A 19,407-nucleotide genomic window follows, 5' to 3' on the forward strand; every position below is an offset into this window, starting at 1 on the left:
GTTTCTTTTTGTTGTCTGGTTGCTGTGGCTAGGACTTGCAGTACTATGTTGAACAGCAGTGGTGAGAATGGACATCCTTGTCTTGTTCCTGATCTTAGAGGAAAAGCTCACTTTTTCCCCATTGAGGATGATATTAGCTGTGGATTTTTTATATATGACCATTGTTACATTAAGAATATGCTCCCTCTAAACCTACTTAGTTGAGAGTTTTTATCATGAATCGATGCTGTACTTGGTCAAATGCTCTTTCTGCATCTATTGAAATGATTATATGGTTCTTATACTTGCTTTTATTGATGTGACGTATCACAGCGATTGATTTATGAATATTGAACCACCCTTACAGCCCAGGAATAAATCCCAGTTGATCGTGGTGAATTATTTTTTTTAATGTATTGTTGGATTCAGTCTGATAGTATTTTGTTGAGGATTTTTACATCTGTGTTCATCAGAGATAATTGGCCTGTAGTTCTTTTCATTTGTGATGTCTTTATCTAGTTTGGGTATCAGGGTAATGCTGGCCTCATAGAATGAATTTGGAGGTTTTCCTTCCTTTTCTATTTTTTGGAATAGTTTAAGAAAAATAGGTATTAACTCTTCTTTAAATAATTGGCATAATACTCCTTTTTTTTTTTTTTTACATTTTAACGTTTATTTATTTTTGAGACAGAGAGAGACAGAACACGAACAGGGGAGGGGCAGAGAGAGAGGGAGACACAGAATCTGAAATGGGCTCCAGGCTCTGAGCTGTCAGCACAGAGCCCCAACACGGGGCTCGAACTCACAGACCGAGAGATCATGACCTGAGCCGAAGTCGGACGCTTAACCAACTGAGCCACCCAGGCGCCCCGGCATAATACTCCTTTTTAAAGATTTTTCTGGCAGCTCTGACTCCTCTCCCCTTCATCCTCTGAACTGCTGCACACTATTCCATACTACCAAGGCATGCATTTCTTTTCTTCCCCTTTTTTCCTTTCCCTTACCCCTCAAAGCCCCAGACCACCAGACAATCAGAAGGAACACAGGGTAAGAAATATGATAAGGGTTGGTTGGGGGCACAAAGGTATTTCCTCTTTCTCCCAGCTTGAGCCCCAGTTGTGTGTAAGTAATTTCTTATTTACCTCAAAAGGAAAACTTGCTTGATAATAGTCTTTGTAATTGAATACTTGTTTATGATCACCTTTCTTGTAGGTATCTCTAAAGAAGAAGAGCCAAAAATATTGAGGCCCCCAAGACGGCCCCGGAAACCCAAAACATTAAATAACCCTGAGGACTCCACATACTATTATCTACTACATGTAAGTGGCTCACTCTTACCATCAGATGGGAGCCATTGCAGCCACTAAAGCCCCTCTTGCACATGGTACAGGCCTCTCCTACAGTCCTGTAAACCCCCTGTCCTCCAGTAGTCTTCTCTGCTGGCCAATTAATTGAGCTGAAATGCAAATACCAACCCAGAAAGAGAAGTGCATCAGAACAGGAGCTCTGCAGAGAGGGACTTTGGGTCAAAAGGCAAGTTTTAGGGAAAGAAGAAGAAAGGAAAAGAGGAAGAAAGAGACGTTTACTTGAGCACCTTTTAAATTCTAGCACTAGAGGTGTTCATATACACTGTGACATCTAATCCTATGAATAGCCCTTAAGGTGGTGTCCCCATCTCATTGGTCGGGACTACCCAGGTAGGCACTCCATAGCTATTGGGGTCTTTAGCTACACCGAGGTCTTCTGACTGCACAACTCCTGCTCACTCCCTGTAACATGAGGCCTCACTGGTCCCACCCCTGCCAGTCTGCCCTTCCTCTCCTGTTCCTGCTCTCTGCAAATGCCACCATCATCCATTGGTGACCCAGACCAAGAACATGGGAGTCATCCTGGATCTTTCACTCTCTCTCATTCCTGACATCCAATCTTTTGCTCTAAAGTATGGCTTCTACCGACCAAGGCTCACTCCTATTCATGCCCTGCCTCTGATCTCATAGGCAGCACTCTACGTTAGACCATCATTATCCCCCACCTAGAATATTTCAGGCTTCCAAGCTCAGCTTCTTCAGCCCCTATCAAAATGTTTCTCTAAACCGTCTTGTGATTGCGCTCCTCCCTTGATGATCCCTCTAATAGCTTGGCAGTTCCTTCAGTGCAAAGTCCAGATGCTGTGGAGGACCTCCTCCTTGGACCCAGGACTACTCTTCAGCCCCCTCTCCAGGCTCCCCATGTCCACTTAGCCACAGTTAACTGCTAAAACCCTGCCAGCGAGTGCCTTTCTCTCATGCCCCTCAGTACTTTGCACCTGCTGGTCCTTCCTTCTGCAATACTTATTCACTTTTCCACTCCCACTGCCGCAGAGAGAGAGCACCGGTTCTCCGTGCCCCCACTGCACCCAGAGAATGTTTCCCACCAATTGGAATTAAGTTTCCCAGCTCCTGGGCAGAAGATGGAGCTCCCACTTGCTTTCTAAGTCAAACGGTCTCCTCCTCTTCCCTTCTCTCTGGTGGTTTCTCCCCATTGTCTTTGGAAGGCTCCTCTCCACCTTGGTGTTGCCTAGAGTTCAATCTTGGGCTCTCTTCCCCTCTCTTTACCTTTGGACAATCTCATGACCTCAGTTCTACTGATTCCTGAATCTATCTCTGGCTATATCTCTCTCTCTAGCTCCACACTCAAATGTCAAACTGGCTAATGTTTGTTTTACATCCTCTACATGGGTGCACATAGGCATCTGTCCATCTGCATGTGCATGTGTGCACGCACACACACAGACACACACAGCTTTATTGAGATATGTCACATGCTATACAATTCACTTATCTAAAATAGACAACTAAATGGTTGTCCTTATATTCAGGGATGTACAACCATCACCACAATCAAGTTTAGAACATTGTCATCACCCCAAAAAGAAACCCCATGCCCATTAGCAGTCATTCCCCACCCACACCCTCCAGCCACAAGTAACCACTAATCTACCTTATGTCTCTGTTAGATTTGCCTATTCTGAACATTTCATATAAATATAAATGTGCCGCACATGGTCTCTGTGAATGAATGACTGACTTTTTATAAACTAGTAATGGGAATATTATCCTGACTCCTCCCCTTTCTCATCTAGCATATCCAAGAATCTACTCTCATATCTCTTGAATTTCTGTTCTTCTCCACATCCTCAGCCCACAGCCTCCTCAGGCCAGCATTTCTAGTTGAGATTTCTGCATCCTTCCTCTTACTGTTCTCTTGTTTTGCTCCCCTTCTCATTCATGCATCTTTCACATGGTAGCTAGAGTTGTGTTCTTGAAATTAGCATCTTATCATGCCACCCCTCTGATGGAAAACCTTGTAATCACTTCCTAGTGTCCTGTGATAGAGGGGCTGGGCAATATCAGGGCCTTGCTTACCTTTCCTTTACCTTCCTGTACCTTCTTATACTCATTCACCCCTCCTTACTCTCCACTACAGCCATTCCCTCCTGTTAGCCTGTACCTGTTCTTCACGTTGTCCATAGGCATTTGTCCCTGAACATGCTCTGTCCTCAGACTAAAACCCACTTCTTTTTCTATTCTCACTTTCTGGGGACAAAACGTCCCCAGCCTACATGTCTTTTTCTTCAGGAAGCCTTCCTAATACTCCCAAATCCCAAAGGAGCTTTTCCTGTGTCCTTCCTAAGTGGCCCATACTTCCCTGTCACCATGCTGTATCCCACCAAAGAGTGACTGATGTGGTTTCCATGAGGTCAAGGAGTTTGCCCTTACATTTAGCCTGCCACATAGTATGCATGCAATAAGTATTCGTGGCACAAATGAATGCAATGAAATTTGAGTAAAATACAATTAGAAGTAAATTAAGGAAGTGAAAATTCCAGATAGCTGCATTGGGCTGTTACTTGATAAAAATCTTGATTACAGATTTTTTTCTACACTGCCCTCCCCCAGAAGGAAGTAGATAGCCTGACATTTGCTTATGTAGTTAAATAGAGAGAAGAGCAGAGAACAAGATTAGAAATTACTAGACATTCCCTATTAACCCTGAATATAAGTGGTAAATGATGCTCAGTGACCTTTATTAACTACATCTCAAATGACAATTGACCATGAGGGCTTCAACAACAGACGCCATCCTCGATATGAGAATTTATAAGAGCTGAGATAAGGTGAAATGTCCATTGCTAACAACCACCCTTTCAGTGAGAATCATGCAACAGATTCTGAGCCTCACAAATGAGTCCCTGCCCTCAAGAAGTTTACTTCACTTTTGTACTATTCTTTTTTTAAATGAATATAAAGGGTTTGATAGATCTCAAATTACTAGTGACTGGAATTCTGTTTATAGCCATAAGTCTTGAAATCTGTGGCTTCAGTGAAAAATAAAACATGAAAAACCAGGAGATCAGTATAAATGACAGCACACCATGCGTTCCTATTTATCTGGCCCTTATCCAAATTTGGGTCATTACACATAGTGGGATCTGTAGCTGTGATAGGGCCCATGCCCTTGAACCATCAAAACACTGTCTATAATTTTAGCTGGGCTGTAGTTGCGTGGAAATGGGCACCAGTGGGCAGAGTGGGCTATGGCCAGGCAAGAACACAGAAAGGGTGGCGGCGGGCAAGGGGAACGTGGATGGGGTGGTGCCCACTCCTCCTGCTGCCGCAGCCTCCTGCCAGTACAGGAGCACTGAATGCAACCAAGAGGTCAAGGAGTAGTGCCGAGACCATAACCACGGAGTGCTGAAGATAGCCATCTGCGAATCCTACCAGACACCTGTAGGCAAATACATTGAGTATGATCCTGTTATCATCTTGACTAATGCCATTTTATGCAAAGCCCAGACCTACAGATGAATTCTTTTCAGGACTAAAATAAACACACCTGGAAAACTCTGCATGTTTTGTTTGCTTTGTGAAGTGTACCTGAGGTGGTGGCCGCTTCAGGATTCAGACCAGAACACTGATCCTGACGACTTCATCGTGGAGCGGGATTTCCATAGAATGTTTGCAATTGTTTCACTAGAACAAATTGCCTTTTTTATTGGCATTTTTACTTTCCTGTGGGTACAACGACCAACTGATGCCAGTGAAAAAACAAATAACCCCAACTTCATTTTCGTGTTGCTGCTGAAAGCACGATTATCATCTAGCAATGGAAAACTCTTGCTGATTGCAGCCGTCACTTGGGAACATGACCACACACTCCTGTGCCTCAGACTCATTAAAATATTTGTCCTAATATTAAATTTTCAGGCAGTTAGACTGACCCTGAATATCAAATGAAAGCTCCCCTTGGCCATCCTGAGCGGCTTACTGGTGGAAAGCACCATGGGTGTGTAGGAAGTGATTGTGCCATCCATAAATCTCCAGACTTGAAGACTTGTACTCTTTATTATCTGCCGCATGACCCACTGCATCCAAAATAGAGAAGACCTAAAATCCAAACCAGGCTCCTCATTTCTGTTGAACAAAATGAAGCAAAGATTTGGGTACACTTCCTGAAAAAGAAAGCAATGGTTATGGCATTGAAAACCCCTAAAACTGCTACACCTCACCCAACCCCCCCCCCAACCATGTAAGAAACAGCCAAACCACATACAGATACACAAGGACACAGGGAATGTTGCTGTAGGGAATGAGGTATGCAACAAGTGAAGATTTATATTTATACACAACTTCAGGTAAGCATTTGAATTGAAGAAGGAACATGAATTCATAACGTGCACATGAAAAGATCTATGTTTCAAAAAAAAAACCCACTTTCTGTAATTTCAAATGGCGTTCATGAAACTCTTTCTAAAATTATTTCTATTTCAGAAACCTAGAAATTTAGAAATAGAAATAAATTTCTATTATACTACACATGTTAAACCTTTTCTTGATGACCCAAGGCCAATGTACGGAGCAAAAACGTTTGGATTTATTTAGATTTATGAGGTAGCACCCCATCTCTCTGCATTCTCCTGGCCCTGCTTCATTTTCTGCCTTAAATCAACACCAGCACTCTTCTGCCAGTTGATGCTCTTAATCTCTTACATCTACCAGATGTTGCTATCCTGTGTCCAAAATCAGGATGAGCTGAGCCTAGCGTGCCCGGAGGACCTGGGCGGAGCACACACGCCCTGCTGTTTCCGCCCACGGTGCCTGCTCCAGCGCGCAGAGCTGTGCAGCCATCACAAAAAGTGACTCGGGGCCAACAGTTCCCTCACAAAATGAGTAACTAAACACAGTCCCATCAAAGGTCCTTCTGGTTTTACTCTTTTCTCCAGGACCTTTCCGAAACTGATAGGTAGATAGTAGGAGTAGGTAACTGGGCCACTCCAGTGTGGGGTTTTTTTCCTTCTATGTTTTGGCTACTTTCTTCATCCTTGTGAGTCCCCCTAAGTAAATAAAGTGTTAGTGTTTTTCCAAAAGGAATGTAAGATTGTATCCATCAGAATGTAGCAAATATGAATTTTATTTTACTCTATTTCTTCCTTTTTTTTATTTTTTTTTAAATTTTATTTAAGTCCAAGTTAGTTAACATACAGCATAATAATGATTTCAGGAGTAGAGTTCAATGATTCATCACTTACACACAATACCCAGTGCTCATCCCAGCAAGTGCCCTCCTTAATGCCCATCACTCATTTAGCCCAGCCCCTACCCACCTCCCCTCCACCAACCCTCAATTTGTTCTCTACATTTAAAAGTCTCTTATGATTTGCTTCCTTCTCTCTTTTTATCTTATTTTCCTTCATTTCCCCTTTGTTCCTCTGTTTTCTCAAATTCCACATATGAGTGAAATCATATGATATTTATTTTTCTCTAACTTGTTTCGCTTAGCATAAATCACTCTAGTTCCATCCATGTTGCAAATGGCAAGATTTCATTCTTTTTGATCACCGAGTGATATACGGACCTGAATTTTAAAGTTCTGTCATAAACGTATTTCTTTGCGTCAAGTGGGGGGGAGGGGCTGTCGTGTAGCTAACTGAGAAACAGGTTCTTCAGAGTCCAGCGGGCGAAGACCTCTGACTTCCAAAGTCCTCAAGAAATACCCTCCCCAGAATATCTTCTCCTTGTTCCATCTTTATCTCCTTCTCTCTCTCTCTCTTCTTCAGTTCTATAAGAAACTGACAGGATATTTACTTCTCTATTTTCATTTCAAGTCAGTGATTTATAATTTCAAAACTACAATCGAGGGGTGCCTGGGTGGTTCAGTCGTTAAGCGTCTGACTCTTGGTTTCAGCTCATGGTTTCATGGGCTCGAGCCCTACATCGGGCTCTACACTGACAGTATGGAGGCTGGTTGGGATTCTCTCTCTCTCCCTGTCTCTCGGCCCCTCCCCTGTTCACACTGTCTCTGTCTCTCTTGAAATTAATAAATAAAAATAAATTTTTAAAAAACTATAATTGAAAACATTGTTTGTCTTAGCAATAAACGCCACTAATACAAAGTCCCAGGTGGTAAAATTAGTATTCAGTCCTCTCCCTTGAGGGTACAGTTTCGTGCCTCCCTTTTGGCACCAGCTGCCAGGACACTAAGACAAATGTAAGGCCCCATCCTAACACACTCTTGACCTGTTTGTTCCTCATTTACAACTTCTACTTTATCACCTTAGTTGTGTAATTGCTTCCATGATAAACCACCTTAAATAATTTGGGGGAAAATATATTAATGAATTATATTTCATTGGAATATTCTAGCACAGGCAAGAGTGAAATAAAGCAGAAGACCAGACTGTATTTCCTCTTCTAAGAATTCCTGTAACTGGGAGCCAAATTATATACACCATTTCCCAGAGGGAAATGCTGGTCCAGAATAAAAAATGGTCCTTACCAGCTTGCAAATTCAAGGGCAGAACGTTATTTGATTTGTGGTGGTATAAAGGGGACCTCTGTCACTCAACATAGTGCCAATCATTTAAGCATAACTTTGGATTATAGAAAATTGTTACTGAGAACAAGAGACATTTTTTTTTTCAGATAACAGATCAAGGAGGAAGGACCTCTGTCATATTAAAACAACAACAACCACAACAAATACTACCTGGGTTCCAGGGATCATTGACTAGACTGCTGGGGTCCATTGTATCTATGGTGGTAATATAATTATTTGTATGCACCTCCCAGCCCAAGGCATTGGATCAGGAATGTAATAGGAAATGGGAAGGAGGGCATGAATGTAATTGATGTCCTGCCCCTTAACATGGTTACTTCTTGAATGGTCCACTCCCAGACTTGATGCATTTAAGCATTCCTTCTACCTCGTCCACCCACTAAAATACCAACCAATAAGAATAAGTGAAACATGAACTGTTTGATTTATCCAACATTTTAGTGTATTACAAATGCTAAATCATGAGAAAAAATGAATGTGCCTAAAAAATACTGGAGAAAACCCTCAATATTTACAAACCATTATCAGCTGCCATTTTTATTATCTTGCCATTTTTATTATGGTGCCAGCCAACTTGATATCTGCATTAGGGTTTCCACACTTACAGTATCTTCAGCTTGTTCAAGGTGAGTGTCCTGTTTGTTCTCTCAGCCTAAAAGACATATATGCTCTTGCAACATGTAATAGGTGAGCTCAAATATCTTGAGACAGCTGACAGTGAAACGCATTACTAATGTTACAATATAAAAGGTGATATTGCTTTGTATGTAAGGTACCATTTTGTTAGTGTTCAGATTGAAGTATTGATTAAAAGGTATCTAATTAAATCTAGACCTACATATTCTAATTTCTGCCTTGATACATAAATTCTCAACCATGAAAACATTTTACAAATGAACATACGTATCCTCTAGTCTGTTACTTTTATACCGTAAATGGGCTCTTAGTAAGTCACACTTCCATTCTTTTGTGGACTATTACACCTGCCTTCACTGTCCGCCCACCTGCTTTGCCAGCAGACAAAGATGACGTATAAGCAAGATGTCAAAGCCACCTAATCAGCTTGCCTAAAACACAGCGCATTTGTGATGGAGAGATGGGTTTTCCAGGAATTCTGGCATAATTTTTCCCATTTATAGGTAGATGGACCTTAGGTAATCTTGTGTATACTGGTCACTGTGTGGTAAGCTCTTTTCGGCATGGAATGCAAAGGTTATTTGCAATCCGGTAAAAACATAATCACAAATACATAATTAATAAAATTTGAGTGAATTATATTTCATTAGATTTTTAAAACATTGTGTCCATTTGCTTATTTCCAAATTGGCTTTATAAGAACAAATGTATTTATATATTAATATAGTAATTATATCGGTTACATTACATTAATCATAATATACTGATTTTTAACTTTTTTCTATTCCTTTTAGAAGTCAATCCAAGAAGAAAAACGAAGACCAAGGAAAGATAGGTAATTATTACTTCTAGATTTCAGTGTCATCTTATCAAACCAAAATATAAATCCATGTGTTCAAATTATGACTGAAAATCATCTATTTTTTTAAAAATCACCTATTTCATATGTGTGGATTTGGAAAGTAGCATGCTCTCATACATTTATATGATGAATATGTGGTTTATATATAATTTAGAAGATCTCACCTATTGGAAATATGTTGAGCTAGCACAGTATGAGGCATACATTAAGAACTCAAATAGTTTGTGAATGAATTGTACTGTCCCACTTCAGAATTTGCTTTTCTTGGCCCATTTCTTGGTTTTGATCAGGAAATTGGAACACACCCATGTCCGTGAACTTTCTTTCCCCAAACCCCTTTGCTTTCTGTTCTTCAACACATGCTAAATCTCATTCCTTGTAATGTTTATGGATTTGTCAGGAAATAAGGTTTGTGTCACCTGCAGGTGTGACAACTTAGATTCACACTAGTCCCCATTTCCTATAACATTTCAGCCCACCAATACTTTACTAATTTAACATTATAACACTATTTCAATTAACTGACTTCCAGAGTGTGCTAATAACAACTGAGGGTTCTTCTACTAAGATGAGTGGACACTGAACTCCTGACTTATGTATCGGTGGCATTCTGAAAGCTCATTTGTAAATTGGTATCTGTAACTTGAAAAACACTTTTCCCCAGAAACACTGTAACGCTTGGTAGTTTTCTAGACCTATATCTGTTTACCTCATATGAAGTCCCATCAGGCCACAGGTACTGAGCATCACAGAACTAATGTGAGTAAATCCAGGAATTAAAATGGTCACGGACACACCTCTGTGTGTATGCCATGTGTAGGAATTAAAATTTAGCCCAGAAATTAACCCACTAAAGGCCAATGGTAAGGAAAGGACAGAAGGTTACCTGTGAAGGAAGTAAGAAGGTCATGAAACATTGTGTACATCCATGTACTTAACTGATGCCTGAGAAAATTGGAAAATGCTATGTGTTGATACATAAAGGTAAGGTTTTCTCAGAGTGGCCCAAGGGCCAGTTATGAACCCTCTCCTAGACTGGCCAAACTGGAACTTTGTAATCACTCCTGTCTAGTAACTACTAATTTTGTACCAAGTTGAATGAGATTAAACCAGGAAAATGCTCTCTTAAAGGTGAGAGATGAGGGGGTTTTTTTTCTTTTTTAATTTATGGTATATACTGTCTTTGTGCATTTCAAGACTTCTCTTGTTTCTACTGACATGAATTGTTACTCCTAAATTATACTAAATAAAAGAAGAGAACAATATCCTATAAGTTTGAGTAGAAAAGTAGACTGAAGCTATGATGTGTTTATGTGTTCATTTACAGTCAGGGGAAATTATTAGATTTGGAAGATTTCTATTATAAGGAATTTCTGCCTAGTCGTTCTGGACCAAAGGAACATAACCCTAGCTTAAGAGAACGAAGACAAGAGAGAGAACATCAGCATCGATGTTTTAATGCTGATGAAAGGTAATACGCTACCTACTAAGGTACAGCATGTTCCCTGTTTTACTCATAGTTCCATTTATAAAGCACTGCCATTCTGTCTTTGGACTATAACAAAATATTCTCACTGAATGTTGCCTCTTAAGATTGATACGTTTAAAAAAAGATTGATATGTTATCTTAAAGTAAACTCGTAAGGATTATGGTCAGGTATTCAGACAACCCAGTTTTATACCTGTTTTCTTGGTGTCACTGTTAGTAGCACTCCCTTTTACTTTATTTTATTTTATTAATTTTTGAGAGAGAGGGAGAGAGAGAACATAAGCATGGGAGGGGCAGAGGGAGAGGCAGAGAGAGAATCTTAAGCAGGCGCCACACCCAACATGGAGCCCAACATGGGGCTCAATCTCGTCATGACCTGAACCAAAATCAAGAGTCAGACGCTCAACCGGCTGAGCCACCCAGGTGCCCCAATGGCAGCCCCCTTTTAAAAGTACCTCACTTTGGGAGCCCCTGGGTGGCTCAGTCGGTTGAGCACCTGGCTATTGATTTCAGCTTAGCTCAATGATCTCACGGTTCATGGGATCAAGCCCCATAATAGGCTCTGTGCTAACAACAGGGAGTCTGCTTGGGATTCTCTCTCTCCCTCTCTCTCTCTGCCCCTTCTCATTCTCTCTTAGTCTCTCTCTCTCAAAATAAATAAACATGGCCAATAAATAAATTACATGGCCATACTAATTACAAGCAACAGGCGACAAGTCAAAATCTGTGTTTAAGTTCTAACCAATGGAATTTTAAACACTTACTGGTTTCTCAGTTATGCTGTATATGTTCTCAGAATTCGCAATGTCAGACCAAAAAGTATCCGGAAGAAAGATTCACGTAGAAGTATATATTTTGGATTTGATTTCTCAGTTTGCCATTAACTTTGCTTGACATTAATTATCTCAAACCATTTTTGCTCACTTACTACTTTGCAAATGTTTTGCCCGAAAAAATTCTTTGTGAAGTTTTGAAAGTGAAGGCACATAGTAAAATGCAAACATTGTATGTGAGGGAGAAACCAGAATAAGGACAGGCAATGAAAAGCTGTTTTGCCAAAATCCTGAGCGAACGTCCTGTCAGCCCAGGGCACTCAGACCCCTCATGGTCTCTTTTGCAGTGCGACCTGGTGCTTTAGAGTCAGAGAGTCTTAGATTTGGATCCTGATTCTGCAGCTTGGTAGACGAGTGACCTTGCTCGCATAACCAGACCTCTCTAAGCTTGTTTCCACATATGGGAAAGGATTCACTAAAAACTGCCTCACCACGTTGTCATAGAGGTTAAGTGAAATTATGTATGTGAAGCACTCAACATCAGATGTGCCACAGGGGAGAGGCTCCGGAGATGGTGGCCTTTTTCATCTTTATTTGCTTTTCCAGAATCTACTTGATTTCTGACCCTTGTCTCCAAAGAAAATGTCTTTCTTCCATCTTGAGATCAAGAACTGTAACATATTGCCAGAACTTGGAGATGCTCTAGTCTAATCACGGGGTCCTACATAGGAGACTACCGAGTGCCCAGCAAGATTAAATGACTTGCCCCAGGTTCCACATTGAGTCAGTGAACTAAAACCCAAGGTTTGTCACTGACTTACCTGCTTCCCATTTTAACAACCCAGCCTGTCTCCTCTCTAGTATATTCTCCCCCTTCCCCCAACCACAGACACACATCTGCTGGAAAAATATCATATCCCTGAGCTTCTGGTGTTCCAGCGGTGCCTGTGGATGTGACGTTAGAATTCACCAGAATGAGGATGCTACAAGCTAGTGTTGGCTGAATGCTTCCTTCGGGCTGGCCATTGTGCCGGGCACTGACTTCATCCCTATGGCAACCTTGTGAGGCGGTCACTCTCATTGCCCCGTTATAGAGATGACAAGGCTAAGTCTCAAAAGTTTAATGACTGCAAAGTCACCTAGATAAAAAGTGAGGGGGCCAGAATTTGAACACAGGCCTTTTTGAGTTGAAAGTCCATGATTTTCACCACTACCCTGTATTGCCTCCCCGTGCAAAGCCCTGTGCCGGGTGCTCGAGGAAGAGGTGGACACAGTGCGCATGTGATGTAATCTCTGTCACCAAAGAGCTTGACTCTAGAGAGAAAGTAAAGATCTAACAAAGATAAACAAGGTAACCTTGTGTATACACACACACACATGCACGTATGTACACACATACACACACACCATCAGTTTTTCCTCATTTGCCTGCCTTGTCTACATAGCACCTGCCACCACCTGGCATATTAAGGTTGTCCATAGCCCTCTCCCACACTAGATTAAACTCCATGGGAATGAGGGTTTTTGTTCACCTTTAGCCTACACTAATGGCTAATACTTAGTAGCTGCCACATAAGTAAATGAATGCACCTATGTGGCTGCATAGGGAGCACCCTTCTTCTCCAGGCAAGTTATAGAATCTAGAGGTAAAGTGGGTGGGGTTTCCCAACTCTACCTTCGGGAAAGGTGGCCCAACAGCCTCACTGAGAGAGCTGACAGGACCCACAGCTAACTGGTTGATCAGATTTGGAAGGAGTGTTGGAGAGAAACATTTGAGTGGTTTTAAGATGAGAAATGATGGTTGTCTATTTAGGCACTTCGAATTTTCCTGTCTGAATAAAATGGGTTAAAAATTAAGGTACTAAAATGTTTATTTATTGGTTGTGAGTTACTTCAAACCAAAGGAAGCTCGCCTGTCTCACTGCACCTTCTGACACCTTACTTAGCTGTCATCCAAACACAGTCACCCTCCCCCCCCCCCCCCCCCGTCTGCTTGGGGAAAATTGAAAATCTGCTGAGAAAATTATGCAGCTGCGTTTGGCCTTTCTCCTGATGTTTTGAATGTGCCCTTCTTAAATGCCTGTAGTTGCGGGGAGTGGGAGGAATAGAACCGCCTAACGGGATGGGCGGGGCTGCGCTGCGCTCTGGCGCCGCTGACTTTCGGGCCCTGGGTCTCACTGCAGGTGCTGGGCGGAAGAGAACCAGGGGCTGGAGGAAAATGGGCCCGCAACCAATCCCTACGACTACAGGAGGCTCCTGCGCAAGACGTCCCAGCGGCAGCGCCTCGTGCAGCAGGTGTAGCCCGGCTGGTGGAGGCCACCGCGGTGGGAATGTGCGCGAGACTGCGGGGTTGCAGGAGCCAAAGCCCGGGCGCTGGCACGACCAGGCGCTGATGCCCCGGCCCTGACCATGGCAGGGGCTGCCCGCTGCGCTCGCCTCTCGAGTGTCAGGGCCAGCCTCACCGAAGGAGGAGGAGAAGTGAGAGCCTTGGATGCCGCGTCTCGGCACTCCAGCACCCTGCACTCCCACCAGCCCGCCAGCTGGGGCATCCCTATCCCTGGCCCCCATGTATCTCTTTGTTCACTCATTTGAGACTCCTGTGGACCCGACTGCGCCTGAGCTCTCGCCGATCCCTCCTGTCTCATTTTGGAAGACTTCAAAGATTTCTTTTTCCTTGGAAACCGCTCTCCCAGGCCTGCGGGACACTGGAGGGGCGAGTAAAACAAAGCCCGGTGGGAGAAGAGGCGAGGGTAGGGGAAGCTTTGAAGATGAACTCCTTCTCAAACTCGCGCTTTCCCTTCCCTTGGTTATTGAGGTTATTAAATAAAGGAAGTGCCTTGGAAAGTCCGTGGCTTTCGGGGCTGGTACGCCATATTCCCCTTTAGGGCTAGACTCCTGCTGTCCACCTGTGCGGGTGCAGGTGCCCAGGCAAGGAAGTGACGGTGCCTTCTGTCTCCTCCAGCGAACAATCATCGCCTCCAGACATCCCAAACAAACATACTAAGTTAAAAACCTGAGTCTTGCGGCGCAAACGTGACCTGCAGACAAATCCCCAAACCCCATACACACACACTGCGCGCGCGCGCGCGCACACACACACACACACACACACACACACACACACACACACAGCTTTGGTCCCACCACTGAGCTAACTGTTGGGCTTTTTAGGTTCTTCAGGTCTGAAGATTTGGGGCAATCTCGGCGCCAAATTTTGGCGTATGTAAGAGGGATGGGCAATGGGTAGGCAGAGAGGTTTTTCTCAGTTGATGGCGTCTTAGTTTAGAACCTGGGTTGAGCCCTTCTATGGAACTGACACCCTCCGTTGTCCACGGGGTCTGAAGAGCGCGCGGAAGGATGACGAGGTGATTTCACGGACGACTGAACTGGGAGGAGGGTTCTGGCTGGGATAGGGCTTGTTCCTCTTGCTGGTGTCCCTCACGTGCGGGGCCCGAAGCCAGAAGACTGGATTGAGTGAGGACGGATGGACGTTCGTTAGCCGCTTGCTCATCAGAAGTTAAGTACTCTCCAACCCAAAATGTTGACGCCGAGAGGTCTCCGAGAGATGCTCCTACAACCTCTTCATTTTACAGAGGAGACCCCCGAGAGGCGAAACTTCCCACAGTGGCCGGATCGAGCTCAGAGTTCAAGGGCGCTGTAGACCCTGCACCTTCCCCGGGTTCTCCTTGCGGCCTCTGCTGGGGCTCAGCCCTGCAGACCGACGGCTGGCTTGTGACTTGCTGCAGGCTGGGCCTAGCTCAGGCACCGGTGAAACCAGCGCCGCGGGGCACTGTATACGGCCGAGGGGGAGAGAGGGATTCTGGACCCCGAGGTGAATCGAGTCCCTCCGCCGCAACCTACCCATCCACCTACCACCTACCGCCACGAGGCCCTTGGGGGGCAAAACTGAGCTCCGCGTCGCTACCAGGCCCCTTCTTAAAGCTTTTGAAGTGGCCTGTGTAGACCAGAGCCCTGGCAGTCCGGCCCTTCGGTTCTGGATTGGGAGGCAGTAGGCTCCCTCCCTAAACTCCCCACCCACTTTTTAAGTGAGATTAAAGGAATGGGAAACGCTTAGTGAAAGGTTTCAGTGTTTTTATTTCTCCTTTCCTTTTGTGTTTCTTTGTTTTCTCTTTTTCTTTCTCCCTTTTTTTACATCTCCTTTTTTTTTTTTTTTCCTTTTTTTCTTTTTTTCTTTCTGTCCTTCGACATTTAGGCACTGGGAAGACACAAGGGAAAAATTGTACCAGACATTCTTCACTGGTAGGCCTGCAATGCGATCTTTGGGTAAACCACGGACAAGAAATAGGTCAACCGAGGAAACCTGCCCGGGAGGGTATCCTCTGGAGCCTGGGTTTATCCCCCCACCCCCACCCCAACCCAGCCCTTATTTGAGGAAGAGGCTGCGAAAGCTTTTCCCCAGAACGCTGGCTGCCTCCCCTTCCCATTCGGTGGCTGCCTCCTTTGTGAACTAATGACTGTAATTATTACCTCCCCGAGCTCTTTTGTTGTCTCCAACGCCAAACCCAAGAGTGGGGGGAGTGGGCTCCTTTGCGAAATGAAAGTCTTTATGAAGCAAATTGCCGTCTAGGGAGGGACCACGTTAAGGAAAGACAAATCAGATCCCTGAGTGCATTTGAAGTAGGGTGTGTTAAATAAAAAAATGTAAATACCACCATTAGATTCAAAGTACTCCAGAGCTGCGGGATTTAATTGAGTTTAAACAGCAGGATTTTAAGTCTCGTTAAAAAAAAAAAAAAAGTTAAATCCAGGTGTTGTGGTTTCTACCCGCCTTGTATTTTAATCGGTTTCTTCCTTGAAGATTTGTGTTTTGAACGCTTGTTTTAAAGAATCTTTATGTTTTCGACCACTTATCCATAGCAGAATAGTTCTGCAACCCCAGCCTGGTGGGTTGAAGCAAAACATTAGCAGGATTTGGTGTGGATTTAAACAAAGAACTAGTCTCTCCGACTCGCATCTCGCTGCTGGAGCGAGAGCTGCGGAGCTTCCCTGCCCGTGCGCATACGGCCGAACCAGGAAGGCTTTACACCCTGGCGTTGTTACCTGGGTCCACTGAAGCCAAGGGTGCCGAACGGAGGGGCCAGACTGAGGCCTGGGTTCACGCCCACCAAGCACTGGCAGCCCGATTCAGGCTTCTCAACACCTAGGGCTTTGCGCCAAGCCTACCGCAGGACCTGGCCAGCGCCCTTCCCAGACACCGCTCCGAGGCCGCGGTGTAGATCCTACTACTCCTCCCGGCTCAGGCACGTGAGAAGAAGACAAAGCTTCATGGAAATAATTTACCAGGCCGCCGCGTGTCCGGGGACACAGGATTTGGGCTTGTGTGCGGCCACCTTGGGCCCCACGACGCCCTTAAGTGAGGGTCGAGGGGAGGAAGCCAAGACTGAGGATGAGTCTCTGCTTCGGCAGCAGCTTTAAAAACTTGACTCAGGAAGTCAGAGAAATAAGGGCTTATGAACAGAGTGGAAATGAATAACGCTCGCCCGAGGGAATGCACGCGGCAGAAGGCGGGATGCAACCCTTCCCCACCACGGTCTTCCTCGCACTCTCTCTGAGAGCCCAGGAGCCCGCAAGGTGTACTTGACTCTGACCTCCGCTATCAAGGGGAAGCAACGCGAACTCAACGCGGCCCAAAATCTCAGGACGCCTTCCCTTTGTTTAACAGCTTTTAGAGAAAGGATATTGTAAGAGAGGAGAGATTCTGACTTTCTAGGGAAAGAAGAAAGCCCTTCTCACCAGGCCTCAGAAAGAGTGAATCTCGCCCCCCCCCCGCCCCACCTCCAATTCCCCGGTATCATTTAGATTTTCGGAGGGTGGGATGGACAGATCATTGATTTGAGACCCGCTGACTCGAGGGCCCAGCAGGCGATGCCTTCTTTCCGCCTCGGATTTGGAAAGCTCAGATTGCCTAGTTGGAAACTCTATGCAGGTCTCCCACGCACATATCGATTCTGGTCACACGAAAGCAGCAAAACCTTCCACGCCTCCGCAGGCCAAGGTCACCAAACGACCCGATCCCATCCCCCATCAGCCGTCAATCCTGACGACTCTAGTTGCTCTCCCTCGATCCCCTCCAAGAAGTTTGCATTCCTTTTATTATTTTTTCCCCAACCCGAGGTCCTCGGTGATAGGCTCCTGCATGGATTTTAATTGCCTCAATCAGCAGTCTTTCTCCCATCAGTCAGTCAGATCCTGGACGGTGGGCCCGGCGACTGCGCTCCCCGAAGCACAGGAATGACGCGCTCCGGACCGCCGCGCGGCTCAGTAGGAAGGCGTCAGTCTAGCCTAAGGAGCCGAAATGGGCCCTTCAGTACGTAGGCGCCCTTCCCCCACCGTCCCCTCCCCAAGCTCACGAACCGCTCGTGATTCCAGCCCAGCCGCCGAGGCTCTCGAGGTCACAGCGACCTCAGCACCGTCTTGCAGGAAGGCGGCGCGGAAATCGTGCCTCCTTCCCGGCAGCAGGAGCCAGACCTCAAACAATACGCCAATCGATGCTTATATGAGACTCATCGGGCCACCCTCTCCGCCTCGCTGAAGCCAGCGCGCAGGCAGCAGCGTTAGCACTCTGGACAGCGCTCCCGGGCCCGCGGGGACTGCCCGCCTGCCCCCCGCCTCGCTCTCCCCAGGGGCTCGCCCGCACGCCTCCCACCCACACGCTCTGACTCCAGTGCGTTCGCGCTGTCTGCCTCGCATCCTCCCTCTCCCATTTTTTTCTCTCCGCCGCCCCCTCATCCATCCGGGTTGGACTCCTTCTCCTTCAAATGCAGTCGGGTGCTCGGCGCTTTCCCATACCCTGGCTGCGCGGACCCTTTGGTCTCCTTCCCTATTCAACCTCAGCTTTCAGAGAGTTGCCACTTCTCTAAACCCTAATCCCCCCCCCCACACACACACACACGCACGTTTCCTGTCCCAGTGTGACACCCACCCTCTGCCGCACGGCTGCGCGGGTCCCCGCGCGGTGCCCTCCTCCCGCCACACTCACGCACGCACGCGCGCTCAGGGCCGAGCCGAGGGCAGCTTGCTGACAGTTCGCACTCGGAGGCGACTTGCTCCAGTCTCACGGCGCTGATGGCAACTCCAGGCTCAGGCTTTTGGTCCTTCGGGTCTGAAGATGGCTCCGGGGATCCCGAGAACCCCGGCACAGGTAGGGGAACCGGGGCCTGCAGCAGGCGAGCTTTGCGGGTGGACTGGGGTTTGCGGGGCTAGGGAAGACGGGAGCGGTTTTTCCACCTGCAACAGGAAACTTGGGACACTTCACCCTGCTCTCGGTGTAGATCCCTAATGGCCCAAGAGACCAAAACCCCACGGGCCCTTATCCCTTGGAAGGACACCCAAAGAATCACAAGCCCTTTTCAATGAAGTCTGGGAGAGCTCCCCAAACACAGACCCGTCCCCTTGACACCGAATTCCGTGGGCCTGGGGCACTGCCACCATCTTGGTGTCTGGACCTGTAGAGGGATAGAGTGGCTGTGGGGAAAGGAAAAATAAATGGAAAAGAGAGAATTCTTGGTCTGGAAGGAGAGCCAACGGACAGCTTCGGTATCTAGGAAAACTCGCCGGACCAAGGCAGGAAAGGGGAGTTTGGCCGAACCTATTGGCACCTGGAAGGCAAGTGTAAAAGGGCTGAAGTATGGGCTTCTCTTGGAAACAAATCAGCGAACCTAAGGACGGGCTGGGCCGGGCCACCAGGCTCCCGCACCCCTCCTGCACCCGCCCTTTGTGCGGAGCCCCAGGCAGCCCCTTTCCGGACCCCGGGCTTATTGCCGTTGTTCCCA

The 19,407-nt window shown here is 45.9% G+C and overlaps 3 protein-coding genes across 8 annotated transcripts in view; all 3 read left to right on the forward strand.

Moving 5' to 3' along the window:
* The window catches only part of MYO3A (myosin IIIA), a 246,280-nt gene extending 230,592 nt beyond the window's left edge, over positions 1-15,688 (forward strand). For 3 of the 6 annotated variants that reach the window (XM_045061024.1, XM_023256453.2, XM_045061027.1), the window contains 4 exons: positions 1,192-1,298; positions 9,285-9,325; positions 10,680-10,823; positions 13,798-15,688. In XM_045061024.1, the coding sequence (XP_044916959.1) occupies positions 1,192-1,298; positions 9,285-9,325; positions 10,680-10,823; positions 13,798-13,915 (410 nt within the window). In that variant the 3' untranslated portion in view covers positions 13,916-15,688. Of the gene's footprint in view, positions 1-1,191; positions 1,299-7,940; positions 8,481-9,284; positions 9,326-10,679; positions 10,824-13,797 lie in introns of those variants that run through there. The other 3 variants (XR_006600363.1, XM_045061025.1, XM_045061026.1) reach the window with 3 other exon arrangements.
* LOC102899465 (protein ARV1) lies at positions 1,349-6,497 on the forward strand. Its single transcript, XM_019834087.3, is given in 1 exon segment — positions 1,349-6,497. A coding segment is annotated over 1 exon segment (783 nt). The 5' UTR covers positions 1,349-4,529; the 3' UTR covers positions 5,313-6,497.
* Positions 15,689-17,459: 1,771 nt separating the features above from the next.
* GAD2 (glutamate decarboxylase 2) overlaps positions 17,460-19,407 on the forward strand; it is an 88,715-nt gene continuing 86,767 nt past the window's right edge. Inside the window, exon 1 of the mRNA XM_003988173.6 lies at positions 17,460-18,776. Within this exon, the coding sequence (XP_003988222.1) occupies positions 18,701-18,776 (76 nt within the window). The 5' untranslated portion in view covers positions 17,460-18,700. The remainder of the gene's footprint in view (positions 18,777-19,407) is intronic.

This window comes from Felis catus, chromosome B4 (genome assembly GCF_018350175.1).
Source record: "Felis catus isolate Fca126 chromosome B4, F.catus_Fca126_mat1.0, whole genome shotgun sequence".
NCBI lineage: Eukaryota > Metazoa > Chordata > Mammalia > Carnivora > Felidae > Felis > Felis catus.